We start from the raw sequence: 22,226 nt of genomic DNA, 5'->3' as shown, positions 1-22,226 counted from the left end.
GACGTTAGTTAAGTTTTCGTTTTGTTAAAAAGCATTGTTGTTTTTACTTCATGAAAGAAAAGTTGTTATTTCGTTAACACTCTTGGGTGACATACAGCAAGATCTGAGGGGAGTGTCATTGCCTCCAATGTCCAAAAGCTTGATTAGCAAACCACTTTTGAGGCCATGACACCGATTTGGGCTAATCGGTTGTTTTGTGACTTTCTGCTTGTCTCATCCCAGAAATAAACAAGTTTTCTCAAAGGCACGGGAAAGAGAAGCTTCAAGACACAAAGCAGAAAAACATCAACCCTAAGACCAATGCCCCGGGCAGACCAAAGCTACAGAGAGAAAAAAACAGATCTGTAATGTTGAATCTTAAGGTACTATGGAGTAGTTCACAATGCATGCCCGGATTATACAAATCTTTCCACACTTCATGAGGAAAGAGAGATGAAGTCAAAGAGGCAAAGTGGAGGGAACGATGGAAACAAGAATGCGGCAGCATTACGACTTGTGCACATTTCCAAGGCTGGCTGCAGGATTTGCCAGCCAACATCAGCGTGAGACGGCCACAAAAGGCATTCTTCTGCTGTCATCTGAGGGTGTGTACGCTGGAATTTTTAAATTGAGCGCAATGCCGTTTGACCGAGGCTTTCTATGGACTCTGGGAGGAGAAGGGATGGGGGGGGGGGCGTGTGGAAAGCCCCACAGCTCGCCAGCCCGCTCCACCCCGCCTATTATGGCGGGCTTGCTCTCAACGGACCACCCGCCTAAGACGGACGAACAGGACGAGCCTAAGACAGGCTCAGATGGCCTCCGTGAGCCTGATGAAGAAATGGAGAATGAGAACACAAGGATTTTTTTTTAAACTGTTGTGATTTCTATCCACTGTAAGTGTAAATAAATAAACACAAAGCCGATGGCGGGAGTGGGGGGTGGGGGGGGACACTGAGCTGGCATATACTTCTTGGCTTGAGCCGTGAGAGAGAAGCTCATTTATTCAACCCACTGCAAGATGAGGACACAACAGACACACAGACACACACACACACACACACACACACACACACACACACGTGCGCGCACACACAAGTCATTCTTATATTCTGAAGTTAGAATAACAGTCAGAGGTCATGATGTGAAAAAAAAAAAAAATAGCCCACCGCAAGCTCATTTGCGACTGTTACCGGAATCTGAGCATGTTTTGTGGCTGACATTATTTAGATTCATGAAAACAACACAGCGGTGACTTGAGATTTGAGTAATCCGACTTGAGGTTGTTTTCGTCAAAGGCCGTCCGTCCTCGGGGCAATTTTTTTTCTGTTTTGTTTTGACTTCAGCGGCAGTTTGGATAAAAGCGAACAATTATTTGAAAAGAGGCTTTAAGATGTTTATAGCCACTCAAAGCTGAGGTTTACTGCAAAACTAAACATAACACAAAGAGAATGAAATCTCGTGCATTTACATAGAACCAAAATAACTTTGTCTTCGCAAAGCGCATTTACCACTAACATGCGCGGCTCGAAATAAGTGGTTTCATGTTGTAGTTTGCGAGTCAAAATTCGTTTTTTAGATCCAATCGCACAGATGTTTGCGTCGACGGATAAACAAAGAAAGTTCTCGTCGGCTTTCGTACGGCATCGATAAAATGTGAGCATGTGAACAGGCCTTGTTAAGGCGGGGACCTGTGCAGCCGGCAGAACTTCAGCCAGGGATTGATTGGGTGTCGCGAGTTTTATGAGCATGCACGCACTCCACTTTTTTTTTTTTGCATTAGTCACTAATTCATTCTATTTCTGTTTCCCATCAGCCACATCTCGTCTCAATGTGGAATTGCTGATAAAAACAACAAGGATGCCCTTTGTGTCGAGAGAGTAAAACCCGATGTGTGAAAGGAACGCGATCGTGGAGAAAAGTGGTGCATTGCACCACTTTTCACGTTGAATGTGCCCTAATTGAATTTTCCTATTTGGAGTTGCCACGAAAATACCCTGACTGGCCCCTGCACTCGTAAGCTTCCTCTTCCTTAACATCCGTTTGGAACAATTTATTTTAAAAAAAGACAGGATGGCGATCAATGATTAAAACGGGAACTGTGAGGCAAAACAACTCAGAATGATACATGCAGAAGTGCGCAGACGTCCCAACAACGCATTTTTTTTTCTGTCATTATATAGACTTTTACTTCTTTTACTTCTAAGATCACTCCTATGACGACTAATAAAACAAACTAATCATAAAAAAAATATTATGCATGTTCTGCTCAGAACCATACTGGCATATTAGTGGATGTTGAGTCGAAATTTCAGGAAAAAAATGCACAAATGAAATTTTTTAAATACCCTTTAAAAAATAAATAAATAAAATCGGAATTTGCGGAGAAAAAGATGCAATGAAAAAGGAAGAAACTAAAATGAAATGCGTTCAAACCGTAAAATACAGAATAAAGCTAAGATGACAATGGGAAAAGTCATTTCCACATAACATGGGTAACAAAAAAGAATTACAGAAGAAGAAATTACCTAAATCAAGTTGGAATTAAGAAAAAAGGTTGATTGATGCTACGCTGAGACTGAAAAATGTATAGAAGATAAAATATCGAGGATCAAGTCAAAGGGGACAAAAAATATTTACGAAAAATAAATTCACACAGGATACGGCAATGGGATTTTCAGAGAAATAAGTTGGATTTTAGGAGATTCAAATTTTGGAAGTATGAAGCTGAAAAAAAAATAAAAATGCAATTTCGATCATACGACTTTTTTTGCGTTATTATCCTCTGATTTTTTATTGTACTTTTCTTGGTCTGACCCGATGACACAGTCATAGGACAACAAAGGAAACTTCTTTCGCTGAATATTTTCTCTGGCAATGCAAACCATGCAGAGCCGCCGCGGTGTTTGTCGCTGCCAAAGAGAGACCGCAAAGTGTTTTCAAATGTGTGTCGTATCTGTCTGCTCCCCCCACCGCAAGTCTCGACACCTTGAAAGTGCAGCCATATGGACGTGAAATACAAAAAGCTCACTTTTTGGGCGCTTAGGGACAGTTGATCTTAAATATTAGTGTGTGTAAAAGTGTCACTTATCGGGAACATCGTCGGCGTTACTTTCATGCTAGCCTACAAATGGGAGGATGCTTAACTTTTTCAGGGGACTTGTTTTGACCAAATCCACAGCCGTTACATTGTTTTTCCTCCTTAACTGTGGCTCAGGGCGGCCCGGTGGTCCAGCGGTTAGCGCGTCAACCTCACAGTGCAAAGGTACCGGGTTCAATTCCAGCTCCGGCCTTCCTGTGTGGCGTTTGCATGCTCTCCACCGGCCTGCGCGGGTTGTCGCCGGTTACTCCGGTTTCCTCCCACATTCTAAAAACATGCATGGCAGGTTGATTGAACACTTGGAATTGTCACTAAGTGTGAGTGCGAGTCTGGATGGTTGTTTGTCTCTGTGCGCCCTGCGATTGGCTGGCAACCGGTTCAGTTCCCACTGCAAGCGGACTGTAACTGACAAAATTGAAATGAGTAAATTATTGGACGTCAAATTGAAAAGACGATTAGCCCTTTCATGCACCCTGTAACCTGTACCGCAACAATAAGCTGTGCACTGTCTCTGAAAGGGTTACGGCAGTCTTTTTTTTTGTCAGTTGGAGCCATCGATCTGGGTCCAGAGGTTATAAATCACGAGTTCATTGGAGACGTCTTTTTGGGGACTTGGGTCACATTTTGCTGGTGTGATAGTTCATGTGATCAACTTTAGACCGACGGTAATTTTTTTTTTGGGAGGTGGGTTGAGGGTCTTCCATCACACTTCCTGGACCTGCATTCAAAAATGAAATTTAAAGGGGACCTCTGTGACCTAGGCGTAATTGGAGCCATCGTTTGGGGGGTATCTGCTGACAATTCCAAGATCTGCATCCACACACAAATGCATGAGGCAATTGTGTATGATTTAACCTGAAGGGACAGAGAGCTACTACACGGCACTGCCTCCAATTACAAACAATCGTAAAAACATCCTGATTTGATTGGAAATTCATGACCGGGCATCCGCTAGATCTTTCACCACCCCAACTTGGCCCGATGCACATATCAAAACCGCTTTCTTACAACAAGTCAGCTTGTAAAAGAAACAGAAATGTGCAATTAAGACTTGGGCAAATGCCAACGCAGAGCAACGTTCCAGCAACACACTGCCTTGTAAACACTGACTGATGAACGTTAACCTTCATAAATCTTACCGATAATTACTGTTGTTTGTTGAAACGGGAATAGCAGTCTTGACAATTGTGATTTCTGAAGCCCTTGTCATCTCATCATAGATACCTGAACTGGATTGACTCCAGATGTCCTGACCCAGCTTGTTTTTATACATGACGTTTTTTTTTCCTTTTCCCCAGTAGGCCTCCACACCTTTGAGCCGTTTATTTTTTAGGTGATTCTTGTCGGTGAGTCCAACTCAAGCTGTCAAGTGGTAATGGGAACAAAAAAAAAAAATACACCTGATGGGAAAATTGAAGGTATATAAGTGCAAGCGTGCAATCTAAAACGTCGCTCTTCCTCCTTTTGTGCGATCTGGACGGATGGGGGAGGTTTTTCCTTGCTTTGCGCTCAACACATGTTTTTTATCACAGCCATGTATATTAAAGGAGCTTGTCCTAATGTGAATAACATGAACAGATTTGGCTTTGGCCTTACAATAGAATTGGACCTCACACTCGGGCCATTTCATGAGGCACGACTGAAGAATCGGAAAACATGGCCGATACGTTGAATCCATACGTGCTATTTTGAGATGAGTCTGGAAAATTTTGGATTCGTTTTAACAGATATTGTCGGGAGCGTGTGCAGTGATGTGAAGTTGGTGATTACAGTTTGGACTTTCGAGTGGGAGGACCCGAATTTGCAGGCAGGTTTTTGAAGTTCATTCACACTTCAAGTCAACAGATTTTTGACTGGATTTTTCACACGTGATTTTCACACGCCCTGAATTTTGCACTTCCGTTGGACTACTATTGCCGTTCAGCAATGTGGCCCTCGGCTGCCCGATGTTTACGGCCATTCCAAAAGGGGTTATCGGCATTCCAGGAAGTGCGTGCGTAATGAAGGAAGCCTAACGAACAAGATAAACACACCACACCTTGCACTGTCTTGTCCTGTTAGATCCTGTCTCACTGCGTTTGGCAGGCTGCTGCTGCTGCTGCTGCTGCCTTTGCCTCTGGGTCAACACGAGTGACAGTTGTCCAAACTTGACATAACGGTTGACTTTATATGCGATGTTGAGCTGGCGTGTGGCTGTGGAAAGCTGATAGAGAGGCCTGCTTTCTTGGCCTGATGCAAATAGCGAAAACTATTGTAAAACTAAAAAAAACTAAAAAACCTCAGCTCGAACTCCCTTTAGATAGGGCGGCGCCAAAGAACAACTTTTCTAATAGACAGAGAAAGCGAGTCTAAATGAGGGGCCTCCACTCCGAATTAGTTCCTTGGTTGAAAGATGCCACAAGATTGGGGGAGTAAAAAAACTTTTTTTTTTTTGGTACCTGAAAGTCCATCTGTGAAATAAAAAAACCAATGCAACATGTTCTACCGAGGCTGCTAGCTTGCGTTCACTCAATGCAGCTAGCTACATTGGGACAGTTCACAAAGTTTGCCGATTTTAATCAACATATTGCTACAAAACTTGAACAAAAGCTACCATTTCTAGCTCGCAATGCTCGCTCACAGGTTATTTCTGGTTCAGCCCAGGATGTGAAGACGGGCCACAAAGGAAAGAATGTGGTTCCTGTTGTGGTCTTTGAGTGTCCCTGTGGAGGGATGGAGGGACGGGGGAACGGGTACCAGAACTGGACAGGGTCCGAGAGATTTTATGGGAACAAGGACGGCACACCCGAGTGTCGAGATAAGAGTGGCGGGGGAGACTCGGGTTTGATGTCAAGCCTCTCACTGAATCAAAATAGCGAGCGGGAGTCGAGCAGAACCAAAGAAGCCACTAACACGAAACACATGCAACAGAAGCATTCGTGCACGCTACATACAAGTGGCACTCATCTGTCTTCCCAGTTTGGCATTGAGACGTCTTGTGGGAGTGAAGCAGTAACTCTGATAGGATTCTGCAAAGCCAGTTCGGCCGGCGCCAAGCACAATACGCAGCAATTGAAGCAGAATAAAGATAATGAAAGAGGCTTTGACTCAAGGAAGTGCACCGCCGGTTTGTCTTTGTGTGTCGCGATAACATTCAAACGTTGTCCAAAAGTGAACACAGAGAGCACATAATATACAATTTTTTTTTTTTAAACATGCTTTTCAATTCTTCCTTAACCTGCCAACCACTGGTGGGTTCTGGTATGTGCACTATGTGTGGCCACACAGCTAAGTGAAATATTTATGATTAGAATATAATAATATAGGATTCGAATTGGAAAATCTTTGTTATATTTAGAAGATGCGAGTGGATCCAATCGATCCAACTGTTCCATTTTCTAAAAATCAAAAATCGCAAACTTCTTAAGATTGACCCCGATTATTGCTGTGTGTATAACCCAAAACAAAAGTGACAATATATGTTTCTTGCGTTTGGCGAAGTAGTCCTGTGTGGGCCCACTCCAAGGAAAAACGTTCAGTCTCTGGCATACATCAATGCTCCTCAGCAGGAAGTCCTCATCGAGGTGCTGCTGACCGTCTGATATGCAGCAAAATTACATTCAATAAACAAGAGTTTTGAATTCCTCATCTGCGCTCTACAGTGTTTGCACACCGTGTTGATACTGGGTGATGAGGCTCATGTGTCTTTGTGTGTTTGTGTGTGTGTTTAACTATGCCAGTCAACCATCCTTCAATTACTGAAATGACACACCATGATGATGCCTGCTAATGTTTAACAAACACAGGTGACAGCAGAGTTTGTGTGTGTGTCTGCCTGCGTGCATTTGACATGTCAACTGCAAACAGGCCTTCTTAATTATCTGTGCACGCACGGGCGCGCACGCACGGCTTTCAACAAATATCTATTAGGGAGAAAGGGTGAAGGAACGTGCACTACCATCAATAGCCAGCAGCTGGCGTTATTTTACAAATTGTTTTTACTTTACAGAGTTGGTGAAAAATGGATTCACACAACAGACAGTATTTTCTTACAAAATCATATTACGGGGCTTTAGATTTTTTTTTTAAGGAATAAAAAATTGTTTGGGACTTTTAGTGATGAAAATGAAATATGCGCCAAACCATGTCATGCTTTTAAATTATAATTTAAACTATAATTATTCATGTGACAAATTACTTATGAAATGTTCTGGTAATTTTATATATATATATGTATATATATATATATATATATATATATATATGAAAAGAATATGTTACTTTGCACAGATGTCATATTTATCCACGGAATCTTAAACTCACAGCGCCCTCTTCTGAGGAAAGGCGACAAACACAAAAGTGAGACCCAGTCAAAGAGCTACAATACTGGAGCCTAAATTGTGCCTTTACAAACATACAGTAATACCTTCTATTTTATTTATTTTTTTACAATATGAGTATTAGTGTGTTTACAATTTGTCGTCCTGCAGGACTACAAGGTATCATATGGAGAAATGTTTTGAATATTTGACATATAAAGGGAAATATTTTACATACGTACAACAGATAAAAAAAGGTCTTCAAAATGATTGCCACAATGATATTTAAATGTAAGTTAAAACAACAGAAGACAAAACAGAGAGTTTGACAGCCAGTCAGACAGATTGAAATAAACAACTAGATCTAAAAGGTGCATAGAACTCCTCGTCTCTGGACTTTAATTCGCCGTTTGCCTTTTAATCGAGCAGTATGTTAAAACTCGCTTGTAATGGATTAATAGTGCAGTGTTGATGGGAGGACAATAGCGCTCCCCCTGCGCGATTCCTCCCAGAGGTCTGATCGGTTAACCCTAACCGTCTCTGTTTGCTTTCTAAACCAAGGGAGCGGAGTCACTGAGCTGTAAATACACGCTGACCTGAACTAAGACTCTCATCATCGGTAAACTCATTCAACACTGGGAGGGATGGCCTCCATCACCGAGTGGAGATGGAGGTGACGTTCCAGTGTGTGTGTGTGCGTGTGTGTGTGTGGTGAAGCGTCAAACGACAGCCTCAATACGATCTCCCCATCAGCCCCAAGCAGGCCAGGAGATTGTCCCCAGGGCCAGAATTTATGGAAATGGCCGTAAGACGTGAAGACCTCAGTAATGGGATGTGTCGATAAAGGACCAGACCCCCGCCCCCCAAATCCCCCAGCCTCTCGCACAACCTATTGTCGCTTACCGAAGGAGACGAGTGGCCCGGCTGTAAGACAACTCACATCTCATTTTCCCCATGAAGCCCTGGCGAGTCAACAACCATAAAGCTTCAATAAATCATCATCGAGGCACACAAAGCGGCAAAAGTGAGAGGGGCATATTCATCAGCACGATGGCAGACTTCATGCTTTTGTGCACTTGAATGGGTCAAATTAGTCCTTTTTTTGGTGAGTGATTTAGGACTTAATTTCCCTAATTATCCTCAGCGGAGTAACAAAGTATATCCATCTATTGAACCATAGCGCAAAAGCGCATTTTAATGATGCTCCCATATGCGTGATGAAGAACGCATTTTGACAAAGGAAGAATTCAAAAGCAAGACCCAAATGTCTTTTTAATTCTAATAAAGACCCAGTGAACATTCTCTCAGTCAAACCTGGACACTTATTGGAGTAAACTAAAATATATACAGTGCAACCTCGTTTTATGATTGAGTGACCCTACATAGAAGGAGGTACATGTAACGTATGGTAGCGAACCTCACAACAAGCAGCAACGACTATAAAACCCAACATCACACAAAGAGAATTACACGTTGCCTCTTCAACAAAACCACATCCGGTAACTTTGCCGTGCGCTTGCTAAACACACAATAAAAAAAATAAAAAGAAAAAAATTGATCGACACGCGAATGATTCTAGCATCCATGCTGCCTTGGTTCTTATGTTTTAAAATATATGTAATTGGTTTAATTTTTTAAATGAATAAATAAATAAATGCAACCATGCACTGGTCTGTATTTTATGATTTTTTTTTTTGCTGGCGGGGTGGAAAAATCCTCACAATTTTCTCCAATTCCTCCTGTGACCGTAATTTTTGTGGGTTAATTTATGTCTCCACTTCTCCATTGTGAGACAAATAGAGGTTTTCTTATCTTTTTTTTTTAATGATAAAATTAATTTCCAAATACATGTAAAATAAGCCGAATGTTCAGTCAAAATAATTTTTTTGTTGAATTACATTGAGTAAGGACAAAGACTATACTTCCTGGTGTGTAGTGCAAAAAAATAAATCAATAAGGTTAAAGAGAATGGTGGTTGGCTATTAATTTCCTGGAAGGTCCAGTCATATCTTATTAGGAGCCGCTAATGAGCAACGGCCCCTTGGGCAGATGAGCCTCTTTTCAACTGGCCAGAGTTATTGATGGAGGCCCTTTTCAAGTATTTAGTGAAGAATTCTTAATGTGCATCGACCTCTCCCGAGCTTTACTCAGTCTTAACTGAACAGGATAGGAACCCAAATATTAGAAACAGTCAGCAGCAATCCAAACAGAGCATCGTGCACTTTGTAAAGGCAAAAATGTTCAGACAATTCCTGCATAACATCACGAGAGCCGTCATGAGACACTCTAATTTAAGACTGAGATACTGCTATCATTGTCAGAGTCATGGGTTGAATCCCAGCCAGGATCATCTTGATATACAGTATAGATACAGATCTTGAAGGAAAACAAACAAATCTGGATTAGAAAAAAATATTTTGAGCAATAATGGTCCAAAAGTATCCCGACCTTAAAGGTGACACATACCACTTACAGAAATGCTAAAGCACAATCTTATCTCCATCTCTGACCTTACTTTCCACCATGTGTGCCCAATGCTGCACTGACAAATCAGGAAAAATGTGAAATGGATATAATAGACTGCCCCCTAAAGGTCAAAACTGGAACTACCCAGCAAATGATTTCCGCATTTAGTTCTAGTTCTCATTAGTCCGTATTAACTTGTGGAAGTGTGCCTAATAGAGTGTCTACTGAGACCTTTAGTCACTGTAAAGTAGCTTTAACGCAAACATCTTCTTTCCTGCTTCTCTACTGGACCTCCCCGCATGACCAGCCGAGAGAGTGCGGGGGTGGGGAGTCCAATGAAAGATGGCGACCCCTCCCACCGGGGACCACGGCGGTCCTACACCGTTTTACTGGCACAGGAGGGCGATAAGTGCTAAAGGAACACAATTATACCGCAATCATTTCTGATTCTCCGCTGGAGTTGTGGGCCGAAACAGCGCAGGGATGAAGGTCACAAGGGGCGCAGGGGGGAAAATTTGGAAAATACACTCAACAGTCACTCTATTTGGCTTATTGTAAGACCTGTATCATGCTTTTTTTTGCCCTTACAAATACACGTGATAATAATTAGTTTTCAGTGTCAGACAGGAATTAATATAATATATATATAGTGTCATCATTGTATTTTTTTTAACTGGTTTTGGAGTAAATTTCCTTTGGCGGCTTTTGCTCGGACACGAAAAGCAAACTGATGTCAACAGATCTAAAGCAAGTACGCACATTCTGTTATGGGATAATTCAAGGCATTTCCAACTATTTGGAAGACTTTTCCCCACAAAGTCGGTGGAAATGTCGAGTGAAAACGATTTAAGTCTACCTCTGATATCGGGCCAGCTCTGGAGTCGGTCACGAAGCTTCTCCCCAGGAAGTCTGAGCTGGGATCAGCCGTAATTTTGCTCCCACGGAGGTCACGGTCCTCGTCGAGTTCCCTCAGCTCGGCCTCCATCAGCCGTCGGTCCGTCGAGACATACACTGACACACACGACTGGCGCAGAGCTTGTTGGATGAAAAAGAACAATTAAGGAAGAAATGAGGGAGAATCATCAGGGGAAATAGCTGATGAAGAGTTTATTGATTAGGGCAGCTCCACTGATCCACATCTCACTGTAGCAATTACCAGCGGCTGCTGAGGGTGTTGGGAGGGGCGGGGGTGGGGGGGTTCTCATCCACAGGGACAGCAGTGGGGCGCGCGTGTCACAGTGCAGGGGCCCACTTTGAAGACCACCACGGAAGGGGACAGGAAGTGAACCTGGCAAAGAAAAAGAGCAACAATGAAATTGTTGGGTGTTGAAGTAAGTTGAGGAGTTTCACTCAGATAAAAGTAGTGCCTTCCCATCATCTGGTGGCAATTTTGTGCCATGAAAAAACAATTACGAAGTGATTTGAGGAGCGTGAGTCAGGCAAAAGTAGTACTTTGCCGCCGCCTTGCAACATCCAAAGGCAATTACAATCCTTGGCGTTCACTGTAGAGTGAAGAGTTGGCCCTGACGTCATACCCTTTAAAATGTGAAAATGTGAATGGTGTATGAAACTTCGGGTCAGCAAGCATCATAGGATTGATTAGCTGCTTGTTTTGATTTTTCTTTGGCCCTTTTTCTGGGTGACACTTTTTCCAACTGAAGTAGCAGCCTCAACCAGGAGTCTTTAGAGAAAACTAATTACACTGGAAATGACCTGGAGTGAGTGATGGTAGACAGATTGGAGGGGCTCCGGTGTATTTATGTACACCGAGTCTGCATTTACATACATGAGGAACAGAAGGCAGGCAAGAGGACAACCCAGTCTGGACAGCACACTAAATGTAAATTCCTTGTGAATAAAGCAATAAAACGCAAAACGCTGAGAGGACGTGTTGCACCTCCCCTTCCGTTTGCTCAGCTAAAACGGCAGCGTATTTGTACTGAAGTCTGCCTGCTGTCGCTTTGAAGAACAGAGATGTCATTGGATGGGACGCCTGCTGGAGGCGAACGCCACGACGGCGATCAATCACACGCCGTTAGCTTTGCGTAGCGGCACTTCCAGAGCCCGAATGTCAAGAAAGGTCGTTGTGGAGGTAACAGGGATGGGATCCAGCATTTTCATCCACAAGACAGCAGGTTCAAAGGTCAAATGGGGCATTTTATTACGAGGTGAGAGCCCCAAATTTAACCTGGAGATGGTTGATGGAATGACTGGGGCAGAAAATCATGTTTTCTGCTTGCTCTTGAGTAGATTGATAGGACACTAAAACTACTAAAATAAGCAAAAAACGAAAGGCAAAAGTTCGATTTTCTTGGATAGGTTTCAAACCCTGCAGAGTTTAAACAGCAGTTCCGTAGCGTACACTTTCTCAGTTTGGAACCCTTGTGCACTATTTGGCAAGGGCACAGAAAGTGAGAGAGGGAGGAAAAAAAAGAGCTAACGGTCAATGGAGAAATATAAAGGGACAAACACAATCTGTTGGTGCACAATCTGGAGATGAATAAAGCTAAATCCTTTCGCCTTCCATCACACCTCTCCACTCCTCTCCAATGATGATAAATACTCCAGCCACTATTTATATTTCCTAATTGTAATTAGCAGGAATTATCAATTACCGTTAGTGCCTAATTGCCCTTCATAAAGACAGCTCCCCAGGTTTAAACGGCTCCATTTAAATAATGTAACTAATAGCTCGCACGCCTTTACATCTTCATTGTTTCCGTGCGCGGGCCTGCGCGACGGCTTCGCTCGTAATTTAGCACTTCGGCGAGAGGAGGAGTGCAGGTGGCACCGCGCGTGTAATTACTGTTAATGAATTATGATGTGACCTTCTCAGAACAATGGCTAATCAATGCTCACGTTGAGTGACAGTACGACCGCTGCAGATGCCAGCCACTCTAGCAAGCAGGCCCAAGTAAAGAAGAAAAAAAAGGGAGGAAAAAAAAAAAAAACTTCAGTTGTACACAAAAGCAACACAAATAGTGAAAAGGGTTACATTACAACACAAGATTGAAGACACAAGCACACTGTAAGAAACAAGTTGACGACTTCGAGCACCACAACCAAAGATTGAGCAGATTGGAATCGTGAGGGTGACAGATAAGTCAACGCTGGAGGATCGCGGTTGTTGATAAGTGGAATGAAGAGGTCACAAAGAGAGTTTGGGGCAAGGTCACAGGCCGCCCCGTGGGTAACCAGGAGGATCAGGCGGAGCTTACTGGGAATTCTACAGGATGCCATTGTTGGGTTGCAAGAACAGGGCTTATCTGAGCCCTGTGGCTGAATGATCGGGGGTAAGGTGCCTCGCTGATTGAAAGAAGAAATTTTTGAAGAGCCAAAAGGGCACTCAATCTTATCATCGACACAGCAGCTAAATGACAACGGCCAAATAAAAATATTTTTGGATGAAAACGTATTTACTGGAAACAGTGGTGACTCTAGAATGGAACCCTGAGGGATGCCACACTTGATTATATGAAATCACTCGAAAATACGGCTGGCTGCAACTAATTATTATTTTAACAGGCAATCAAGTGAATTTTTAAAAAATCCATACCTTTATTTAAAAAAGGGCATTACTTCAAATTGCAGAAAATGCACAAAATCTTCGTTTATCTATGGAGCCCTCAATAAACTTAGAGAAACATTGCTGTCATGACTGAGATGTAAAAAAGTTTTGACCCTTCACTGACATGTCCACAGAGTACGAGTAGCGCCGATGACGTCAGTGCGTGAACTGACCTTTACCTTGTTCCGACAGGGGCAAGGCATGACTGACAGTGTCCCTCAGCGTAATTTACCCCCTCCCCACCTCCATCCCTCTCCATTGGCCATGCGATGCAGTTGACCCTCTTTACAAATCACCGCCCAACTTTCCACATCTGCTGCCTGTCAGCATCTGCCAGGCGCACTCACCCGTCTCGCATATAATGAAAAACTCTCATTACTCGCCTCCACCCAACAGGTACACAAACCGTTAGGACAATTACCGGGCAATGCCACTGACCTTGTTGTCTCCGAGAGTCACACCAGCACGTGCACAACAGTGAGTGGCAGGGAGCCTGGTAAATACACCCACAGACGCGGAGATGTGGCCGAACAGCATGTGAAGATGATACGCACAGAATTCAACATGTACGGGTTTCAAAATAGGACAGGCATTCGATCTACAGATGGACTGAAAGGGTTGGGTTTTTTCAGGGCCGAACCGATCATTAGAAATCAAGGAGACTGATATTTGGATCTATATTCATGCCAACACTTCACTATATATACCAACTCCAACATTTACTCATTGGCCGTTAGGTTTTCAATATTATTTGGATGAACGTTTATCCCTGATTCATTCAAACAAATTTTGGGATTGTCCCCATTAGGTTGGCTGGTGTGTACCGTAGACCAGGGTTCACCAACATGGGGCCCGAGGGCACCAGATCATCCCCAAGGATAATATGAATAGTAGTAAACAAGCGTCAAAAATATGTTTAGAAAGATGAATTAATCTTTGCTTAAAATTCACTGGTGGCTAATAATGGGTCATTTGAGCCATCAGTGCTCAAGAAGCAGTTTGAAGCTTCAAACAGGTCAAACACCAGAAACTTTTTAAGCGAACCAATCAATGAAATGGACATTAAAAAGCAGTTCCTAGACAACACGGACCCGACATAGACCAGAAAGGTGATTGAGAAGCTATAAAGTTTGAACAAGAATCTGGCACAGAGGTTCAAACAGCCCAACTTCGTTGCCCGCAAGTCACTTGCTGCTCCTTTGTTTGCCCCCCAACTTTACAGCGGCGTGCAGGCAGACAACAACGGAGACTGCAGTCTGTGAATACCAGTGCAGCTCATCATACCCCCTCCACCATTCGACAAGTAATCTGACGTTTATCAGGCTAACGGCAGCCTCCCTGCCAAGTGATGACTTTACGGGTCTTCGGATGGAAGTGTGGCTTGGCGGCTCCCCTGGCGTGTGAGATGCGGGGCCTGCTCCGCCCTTTCTGGGGCCACAGGCATCTTCCCGCAGAGCGTGAAGACAACCCGAGGGCCTTTATGTCCTTCTTTGTCCCGCTCACACGCACAAACAGATGTCCGGCCATTGGGCTTTCTCGTAGGAAGTTGTAAAGCTCCAGCGTGTGGCCGGCTCCATTCATATGCACGGCACAGAGTGGCGCCTGCGTGTGCGAGTGCCATACACATGCAAATGTTGACAAGCAAGCCCCCCACCACCACCCCGTTGGGGCAGCTTTCACAAATGTTTGACTATGTAACTGAGGCAGAGCTCACCGGTGCACCAGGTTATGACCGGCTCGGGCTCAATGCAGAAAACAACAAAGTGCAGCCAACGCAGGAAGCGGCAGAGGGAAGAATGAGAAAGACAGACAGTGTCAACACCTCGCTGACGGAAGAAAAGACCACAATCTGGACCTCACACACTTCAAAAAAAAGTAATTGCAGAAATGCGATGCGCACGAAAAGTGGCGCTCAGCCACCTGGTTAGATTACATTCCAGGAAACTCCTTTCAATTCCCTTCCTACGATAATGTGCCAAGTCACAGGCAGCACATAAAGAACTACTGTACATCAACAGAATCATTGATTTATTTTCCTTTTGACAAAAACAACAACCTTGAAGTCACATTAATTCTGTTTTATGAACAGTTACTTGGGGTACTGCCTCAAAGGGCAGGAAAAAAATGACAGAGTGGTTGACACCCTTTGAAAATGATTCCAAAAACAAACTTCACATCACTCCTGAATTACCTATTGCTCTGTTCCAACAACAGGGAGTTCAGAACAATCATTCAGAATACTTTGGGGGGGTTAACAGATTCATGGTCACCACCCCTCGAATTTATTATTGATGAAACTCTCTGAGGAGAACAGAATTTTAGCACAGACACATATGCGGGATTGCTTGGATTAATTTTAGCGGTTCCATGAAACATCTGCCGGCTGTTGCTAGGCAGAATCCTCCATTAAGAAAAAGAAAATAATCAACTCGCATGTTCAAGTGAAACATATTCTTAGAGATGCGCATTCATTTTAAAAAGACTGGTTTAAATCGGGATGTGTAAATATGTATTGAATATGACAAACTCATTTTAATCCCCGAGCAGGCATCATGGACTGGAACAAGAAAATAAACTGTGTCTGAGGACAAATTTATATCTTGGGGAAAAAAAACAGAACTCGTTGATTATGAGCTCGAGTTAAATAAAGCTTTGCCACTGCGGTAATTGGCTTCGCCTCCCGCTATCTTAAATGGCGTTCTTGGACACCATCGGTTTGTTTTTATCAGAGTCGGACACCTGCTGGGAATATTGATCCCGCGGCAGTTTCAGCATTTAGCCGTCATCAGGCGGCAGGGTTTTGAACAACCCCTGTGTCACTCCATATTGAATACTAATGGCAGCGACTCGGGGAGCCCATTGATTGTGAATATATATCTATCAGCTTAGGTGAGAAAACAATCAGCGCCGAGCTTTGTGTGAACGTAATTTGGTTTGCATGGATTACTTCTAGTTGGACAAAAATGCCTATTAGTGTTGTTTAAGTTCTCACTGTGAATGAATACGATTATAATTGGAATAGGACACGACATAACTCGTCCACAATGTCACATTAGTCAACAAATGTAACGGGCTCTGTAAAACTTATATTATGGAAACAAGTGTTTATTCATATGTAAAGTGCTCATACATGCACACATTTAAATATTAGGCATTTTTACAGCTGTTTAAGCTCTTATTGTGAAGAACCAATATAAAATATTTCTGATAATGCACACATATTACTGGCACCCAGTCCTAAAAATTATATTTGCGCATTTTATATTAACACACACACACACGTATTTTCAAAATAACGACCAATTCATTTTTAGAGTACTCTATGACAGCAGGAATTACTTTTCATCATGTGTAACCCAAATGTTTTGTGCATTGTCATTGAAATACCTCCACAAAAATGGTTGCCAATATTGTTTGGGTTGTTAGTATGAAAAAAAATTAAACTGCTTTCTGTCATGGATATTAAATTTAAAAAAAAGAAAAAAACACACACACACATCCCTGATCAAATGTTTCTGTGATATTTAAAAATATATAAATCAATCAAAACATAAAAGAATAAAGAGTTCAAGACTGTTTAGCCGTGAAATGCAGATGTTCTAGAAGTCTTTTTCTGATTTTATTTTTGCTTTCTCATAGAAGCCTGTTTGGTGCCAACTCTACCCAGTATTTGGAACAGTCCACCTTGACTAAGGTTCTCTAGTGAATTTGGCAATTTTGGGAAAGTGGGAAGTATTGGAACGTGGAAAATAGTTCATGGAAGAATGGGAAAGATGCGTGTGCAAGCAGAAAAATGCCAAATTGTAAATAATTATTAATAATAATTATTAATTTGGGAGGAGAATCTCGCAACGTAATTTCATACAGGGATCAAAATGAATAGAAACTCCTTGTGAAGGTCTACCCCCCCCTTCAAAAAAAAAAAAAACAACAACGACAGCAACAACAACTCCCAATTTGGTGACTCTGATCCTTCCCAGCACCATCTGTGGCCAATTTACTTTCAGCTCGAGCAATATTGAATTTAATGATATGGGTGATTATCGAGCAATACCCGGGGCCCATTAGGGGGTCGTGTGAAACACTAATAGTGTTTGCGTGACGTGTGTGGTGCCGGTGGGGGTCAGACGCTTTAAAGGATAGCCAACTCGCACCCCTCCTTCAGGACTCCACAGACGAGGGGAGAGCGCAGATGAGCCGGTTCCAAGTAGCACCCAGACTATGAGAGGATCCGCTGCGCGCGCGTAATTTACGCATCACCCCCCTCCCCAGCCCACGACAGTCTATTTTTGGTTGTCGCGGTTTTTTTGTTGTTGTTGGTGCTGTTTTTTTTTTAAAGCATGCTGGATTCTAAGCACCGTGGAGTGACCATGACGTCCACTCACAAAATCTCCTTCTCGATCGTCGACATCCTGGACCCGAACAAATTCACCAGCAAGAAGGCGAGCGAATGCGCCAAGTTTGGAGTGGCGGACAACGAGAGCACTAGTTTGGAGACACAGAGCGACGCGGAAGGAGGCGACACAGCTGAAGGTAAAGAAGAAGACACATGTCAAAACATATTTTGGATAATAGCACAGCAAACTGTCTAAATTTTGCATATGGCTGCCTTTTCCTGTGTACAGTATTCGTCAACGGGAAATGATGGTAAATGTTCAAGAAACATTGATTAAAAAAATAAAAGGGCAATTTAATTGTGTCCCAAATATGTACACTTGCGAAATCCAATAAAAACAGAAAGCTGTTTGTATTATGATAATTCCCAAAGTAAAATTATTAACCAAACTAATACCCTCCACTCCAAAACCTTTATTGAATAAAGCTACATATTTTACATTCGCAAAAAAAAAAAAAAAAATCTCACAGCACATCACCAAAGAAAAATGTCACCAGTAACCAGTATTTACTTTCAAAAAAAATATTTTAAGTCGTCTTGCAGAAGAGTATTAAACTGCTCTGGCTGTCACTATACGCCTGCAGCATAGATAGTTGAATAGTGACACTTCCGCATCTGGTTGGGGAAAACAAAACATTTTTTTCCACTATTGTGACTGTGGTGATATTGAAGTAGACTGCAAAAGATCAATATTTTGATCAACTTAAGTTCACAAGTTGGGACAAAGAGAACGTTAGCCAAACAGCAATGTAGCCCAAGTCATACTTGTAACAATTTCGGGAAAACAAGAAACAAAAAGAAAATTCAGCCAACAAGAAGAGGCCGGTTGCCTCATTTCCACCTTTGCCGTTTATGTTGACTTGAATGAAGGAGAATCGGCAGCCATAAACAATAGATAAAAGTTTGATCAAACATAGTGGCCTATTTCTTTTTAAATCATTATTTATTGTGACTGTTCGAGAGACAAATAACACGATTAGAAACATCTCTCATTTGTTTCCTATACCAAGTTTGTTAAACAGTTGCACATAATTCTGCTAACAAGCAAACTGTACATGACAGAATTTATATTAAATAAGGAAAGCATGCATCTAATTCCCCTTGCGTCAAAGAGTTTAAAGAATGTTTGTAAAATAAATACTTTTTTTTTTTTTGCAAGGAGTGAGTAGAATCAGGTTAAAGCGTTATTTCACAATAAATCAGAGTCATCTTTGTATGACCTTCGCTTAATTTCCACGGTTAGTTCTCTTTCAAGGAAGCCACAAAGGCTTGTATCCCAGAGCCCCAGCGGTGTGATTGGCATTGGGGCAGGCAGGCTGAGATAATTGTTTAAATCGTCCCATTGAGGACGCTTTGATCGATATCCCATTACCGCATCCTGCATATCTCCTCGCAGCACCTTGCAGGTACAAACCCGCACACCCCAGCCATGTCTGATCCCAAAAATCGCTCGATTCCGACTCCCCCGCCCGCCCCACCCCTCTTAAATAGATGACATTTATCGACCCGCGGGCAAATATGAAATCCATTAGCACGTCATGGCTGAGACGGCGTGGCTGGATTTAGGCAGGATTTCTTTCCGCAACATGACATTCGAGGCGCTATCCGCCGCCGATAATTTATTGAAGGATTAGTGGCCGAGTCCCGGCCACCGCTGACACTTCGGGAAGAGTTTACTTCTTTCTGTATGTCCACTTTTACGTGTTTAAATAAGCGCGGACGTCGGTTAGACAAAAGTGAAGCTGACCCTTCTGCACAAACAGCCGTCGGTTGTGTTCGCCAAAGTGACATTATGTATTCAAAAAATAAATAAACTGTGGAGACATAAGTAGCGTATCATTAAATGTACAACATTTGTATCCTATTCAAATAGTACACTGAGTGGGAATATGGAATGGGAACTTCACATGAAGAGATGTATCAATAAAGCCTTGTCATTATTATTATTGACTATTATTATTATTTTAACTCTCTCATGCACCGTGCTCTGTGATTTACAACAAAATAATACGTTATTGCTTTACCGTTGACATATGAATCGAAATTGTGAATCCATTACACAAGGGCAGCCACAGTGGTTTGGTGTCAAGAAGTCGTGGGTTCGATTTTCTGTTACAGGCTTCTTATTTGCCCATTTGCATGTTTTCCCCGTGCTTGTAAAAGTTTCCTCCACGGATGACAACTTCCGCACACTTTTCAAAAACGTGCGAGTTCGGTTCATTTAATCCTACTAGATCTGAAGGTGCATGCAATAAGTTGTTAGTGAAGAAATGGCTTGTAATTGGCTGGCCGTCACCCAGCTGGAATCAGCTGCAGCTCATCCGGATGAAAACAAGTATGACAGATTTGAATGAAAATGTAAACAATAAAAACGGTTAAAAGATCAGATGCACCCAAATGGTGCGCCAACCGAAAAATAAAGCAGAAGAAGAAATAGAAGAAGGAGAATAGAATAAATAAATGTCATGACTGCCACCTCTCACGGTCACAAATGATGCAGGTTAATTTAGCATACGTCTTCCGCCGCGACAAGGATTTACAATTTACAGCACCAAAAGGGGTGACAACCAACCAGGACCTTCAGCCACAATGTGATGCAGGAACCTAGTAACGGTTAACTTTTCTGTAATAAGAAGCACCGATTCCGAATTTTAATACATTCAAGTCGCGGGTCGAGTCAAACTATGAAAAAAAGTGCAACTTTTACTCCGTAAAATATGCTAAGCTGATCTGTGAGCTCATATTGTTTTTCTCTCCATTCCTTCACTACAAGACGACCAGTCAGGACACTCCAATCACCGCCCGGTTTTTGTCGACCCCCTCATGATTGCCCAGACCACCGAGAGAAAGCAGTGCCTGCCCGAGGAGCCGGAGATGACCGTCACCCTGCAGGATCCGCCTTCAACCCACAACAAGAGGCGGCGAGCAGACCAGAACGGCGCCAAGCCCCGCCGCGCCCGGACGGCCTTCACCTACGAACAGCTGGTAGCGCTGGAGAACAAGTTCCGTGCCACTCGGTATCTGTCGGTGTGCGAGAGACTCAATCTAGCGCTGTCCTTGAGTCTGACAGAAACGCAGGTAAAGATTTGGTTCCAGAACAGGCGCACAAAGTGGAAAAAGCAAAACCCCGGCGCGGACAGCACCTTGCCGCCCGCCCCCGCCCCGCTCATCAGTCCCGGCCAGGCCACATGCGGCTCGGGCCAGGCCGCCTTCCACCAGTCTTTCCCCAACCTCAGCTCTGGGAATGTTATCTTTCACACGACCGCAGCTACTCCGCTTTCATCCAGCGGAGGGCTCCTGCATCCCTTTCTATCCGGTGGATTTGTGCAGCCCTCCTATTTCAATCCACACCTATGAGAGAAGGACTGGACTCTCGTTGCTTTTTGTCAATTGGGTAAACGTGACTTTTAAAATTCTTTACATGAGGGTTGTTATCATTAAAGACTCCTAAGTGTTGAATGTGTGAATGTGAGAGTGAATGGTTATTTGTTTATATGTGCTAAGTGACCACCTTGGGGTGTACCCTGACTCTTGCCTGAAGTCAGGTGGGAAAAGCTCCAGCTTACCCTCAACCCTACTGAGGATATTAAAAAAAAAAACTGGTGGATAGTTGAGACTGGAGTGTCTGCCCCCACCAGCAAGTATGAAATTCAAAAGCAAGGTCAATCTTTTATCTGCCCATTCCTCAAAATGTGTGTGAGCGAGTTGTTGGTTAACCACTGGTTGCTTTGAACATGCGCCATTCATTTGCAGTCTGGAGGGGTGAACATCTGCTTCGTAGGGAGTCACAGAGTCTCCAAAAACACCACCCAAAAAATAAATGAATAAAAATCACTAGATTTGTTGAACATTGCTTTACGAAAAAGGGTCGCTACAGCAGGCGGAAAAGTTGTGAAATACGGCGAGTGTCCCATCTCCTTCAGGGTTGTGATGTCAACAAAAACTGCACTCTCTCATTTGCATGAGATAAAACCACCCCGCCTCAAAAAGTTACGATTTGAACCAGTGTAACAAATGGGTAACAAGTGTGAAATACGTCTTTATTCTCTTGTGTATTTTGACGGAATCATGTTAAGACACCCGGAGTTGTACTGTATTCCAACTGTGGAAAAGAGAAAAAAAATCGCCTTTAAGTTCCAATTATTTGTGTCATGTCCCACTCATGTTGCACCAAAATTGTTGGACCCCCCACACCAAAAAATCAGTCTGTTTAAAAAAAAAAACAAAAAACTGTCACTTTGTTTTTTGAAACACTGTAGTCAACAGATCTTGTAACACAAACTGTGGCATATTGCAACCAACCAGCTCACATTGCTGTTCAGTTATATAGATTAAATTAAAAAAAACATCAGTGTTATTTAATTAATAAAAATTAAAACTTGGGTCTGTGTCTGAAGGCGAGTTGAATCAGTCTACCCTCAT

General features: G+C 42.8%; 1 protein-coding gene and 1 long non-coding RNA gene across 2 annotated transcripts in view; one reads left to right on the top strand and one right to left on the bottom strand.

Moving 5' to 3' along the window:
* The window catches only part of LOC127610597 (uncharacterized), a 157,899-nt gene that overhangs the window by 56,103 nt on the left and 79,570 nt on the right, over positions 1 to 22,226 (bottom strand). The gene's annotated exons all lie outside the window — the stretch shown is intronic.
* LOC127610592 (NK1 transcription factor-related protein 2-like) lies at positions 17,409 to 22,114 on the top strand. The gene is made up of 2 exons (XM_052080926.1): positions 17,409 to 17,941; positions 20,578 to 22,114. The coding sequence occupies exons 1-2, from the start codon at positions 17,749 to 17,751 to the stop codon at positions 21,159 to 21,161; spliced, it is 777 nt and encodes a 258-aa protein (XP_051936886.1). The 5' UTR covers positions 17,409 to 17,748; the 3' UTR covers positions 21,162 to 22,114.

The sequence above is a fragment of the Hippocampus zosterae genome, chromosome 11 (genome assembly GCF_025434085.1).
Source record: "Hippocampus zosterae strain Florida chromosome 11, ASM2543408v3, whole genome shotgun sequence".
Classification (NCBI taxonomy): domain Eukaryota; kingdom Metazoa; phylum Chordata; class Actinopteri; order Syngnathiformes; family Syngnathidae; genus Hippocampus; species Hippocampus zosterae.
This window is presented reverse-complemented; position numbering and strand designations above follow the sequence as displayed.

Excerpts from the sequence above, each read along its gene's own strand:
- LOC127610592 (XM_052080926.1), top strand. The coding sequence starts at position 17,749 with ATGCTGGATTCTAAGCACCGTGGAGTGACCATGACGTCCACTCACAAA. Across the intron at positions 17,942-20,577 it reads AGGAGGCGACACAGCTGAAG|ACGACCAGTCAGGACACTCC; the intron begins GTAAAGAAGAAG and ends CTTCACTACAAG.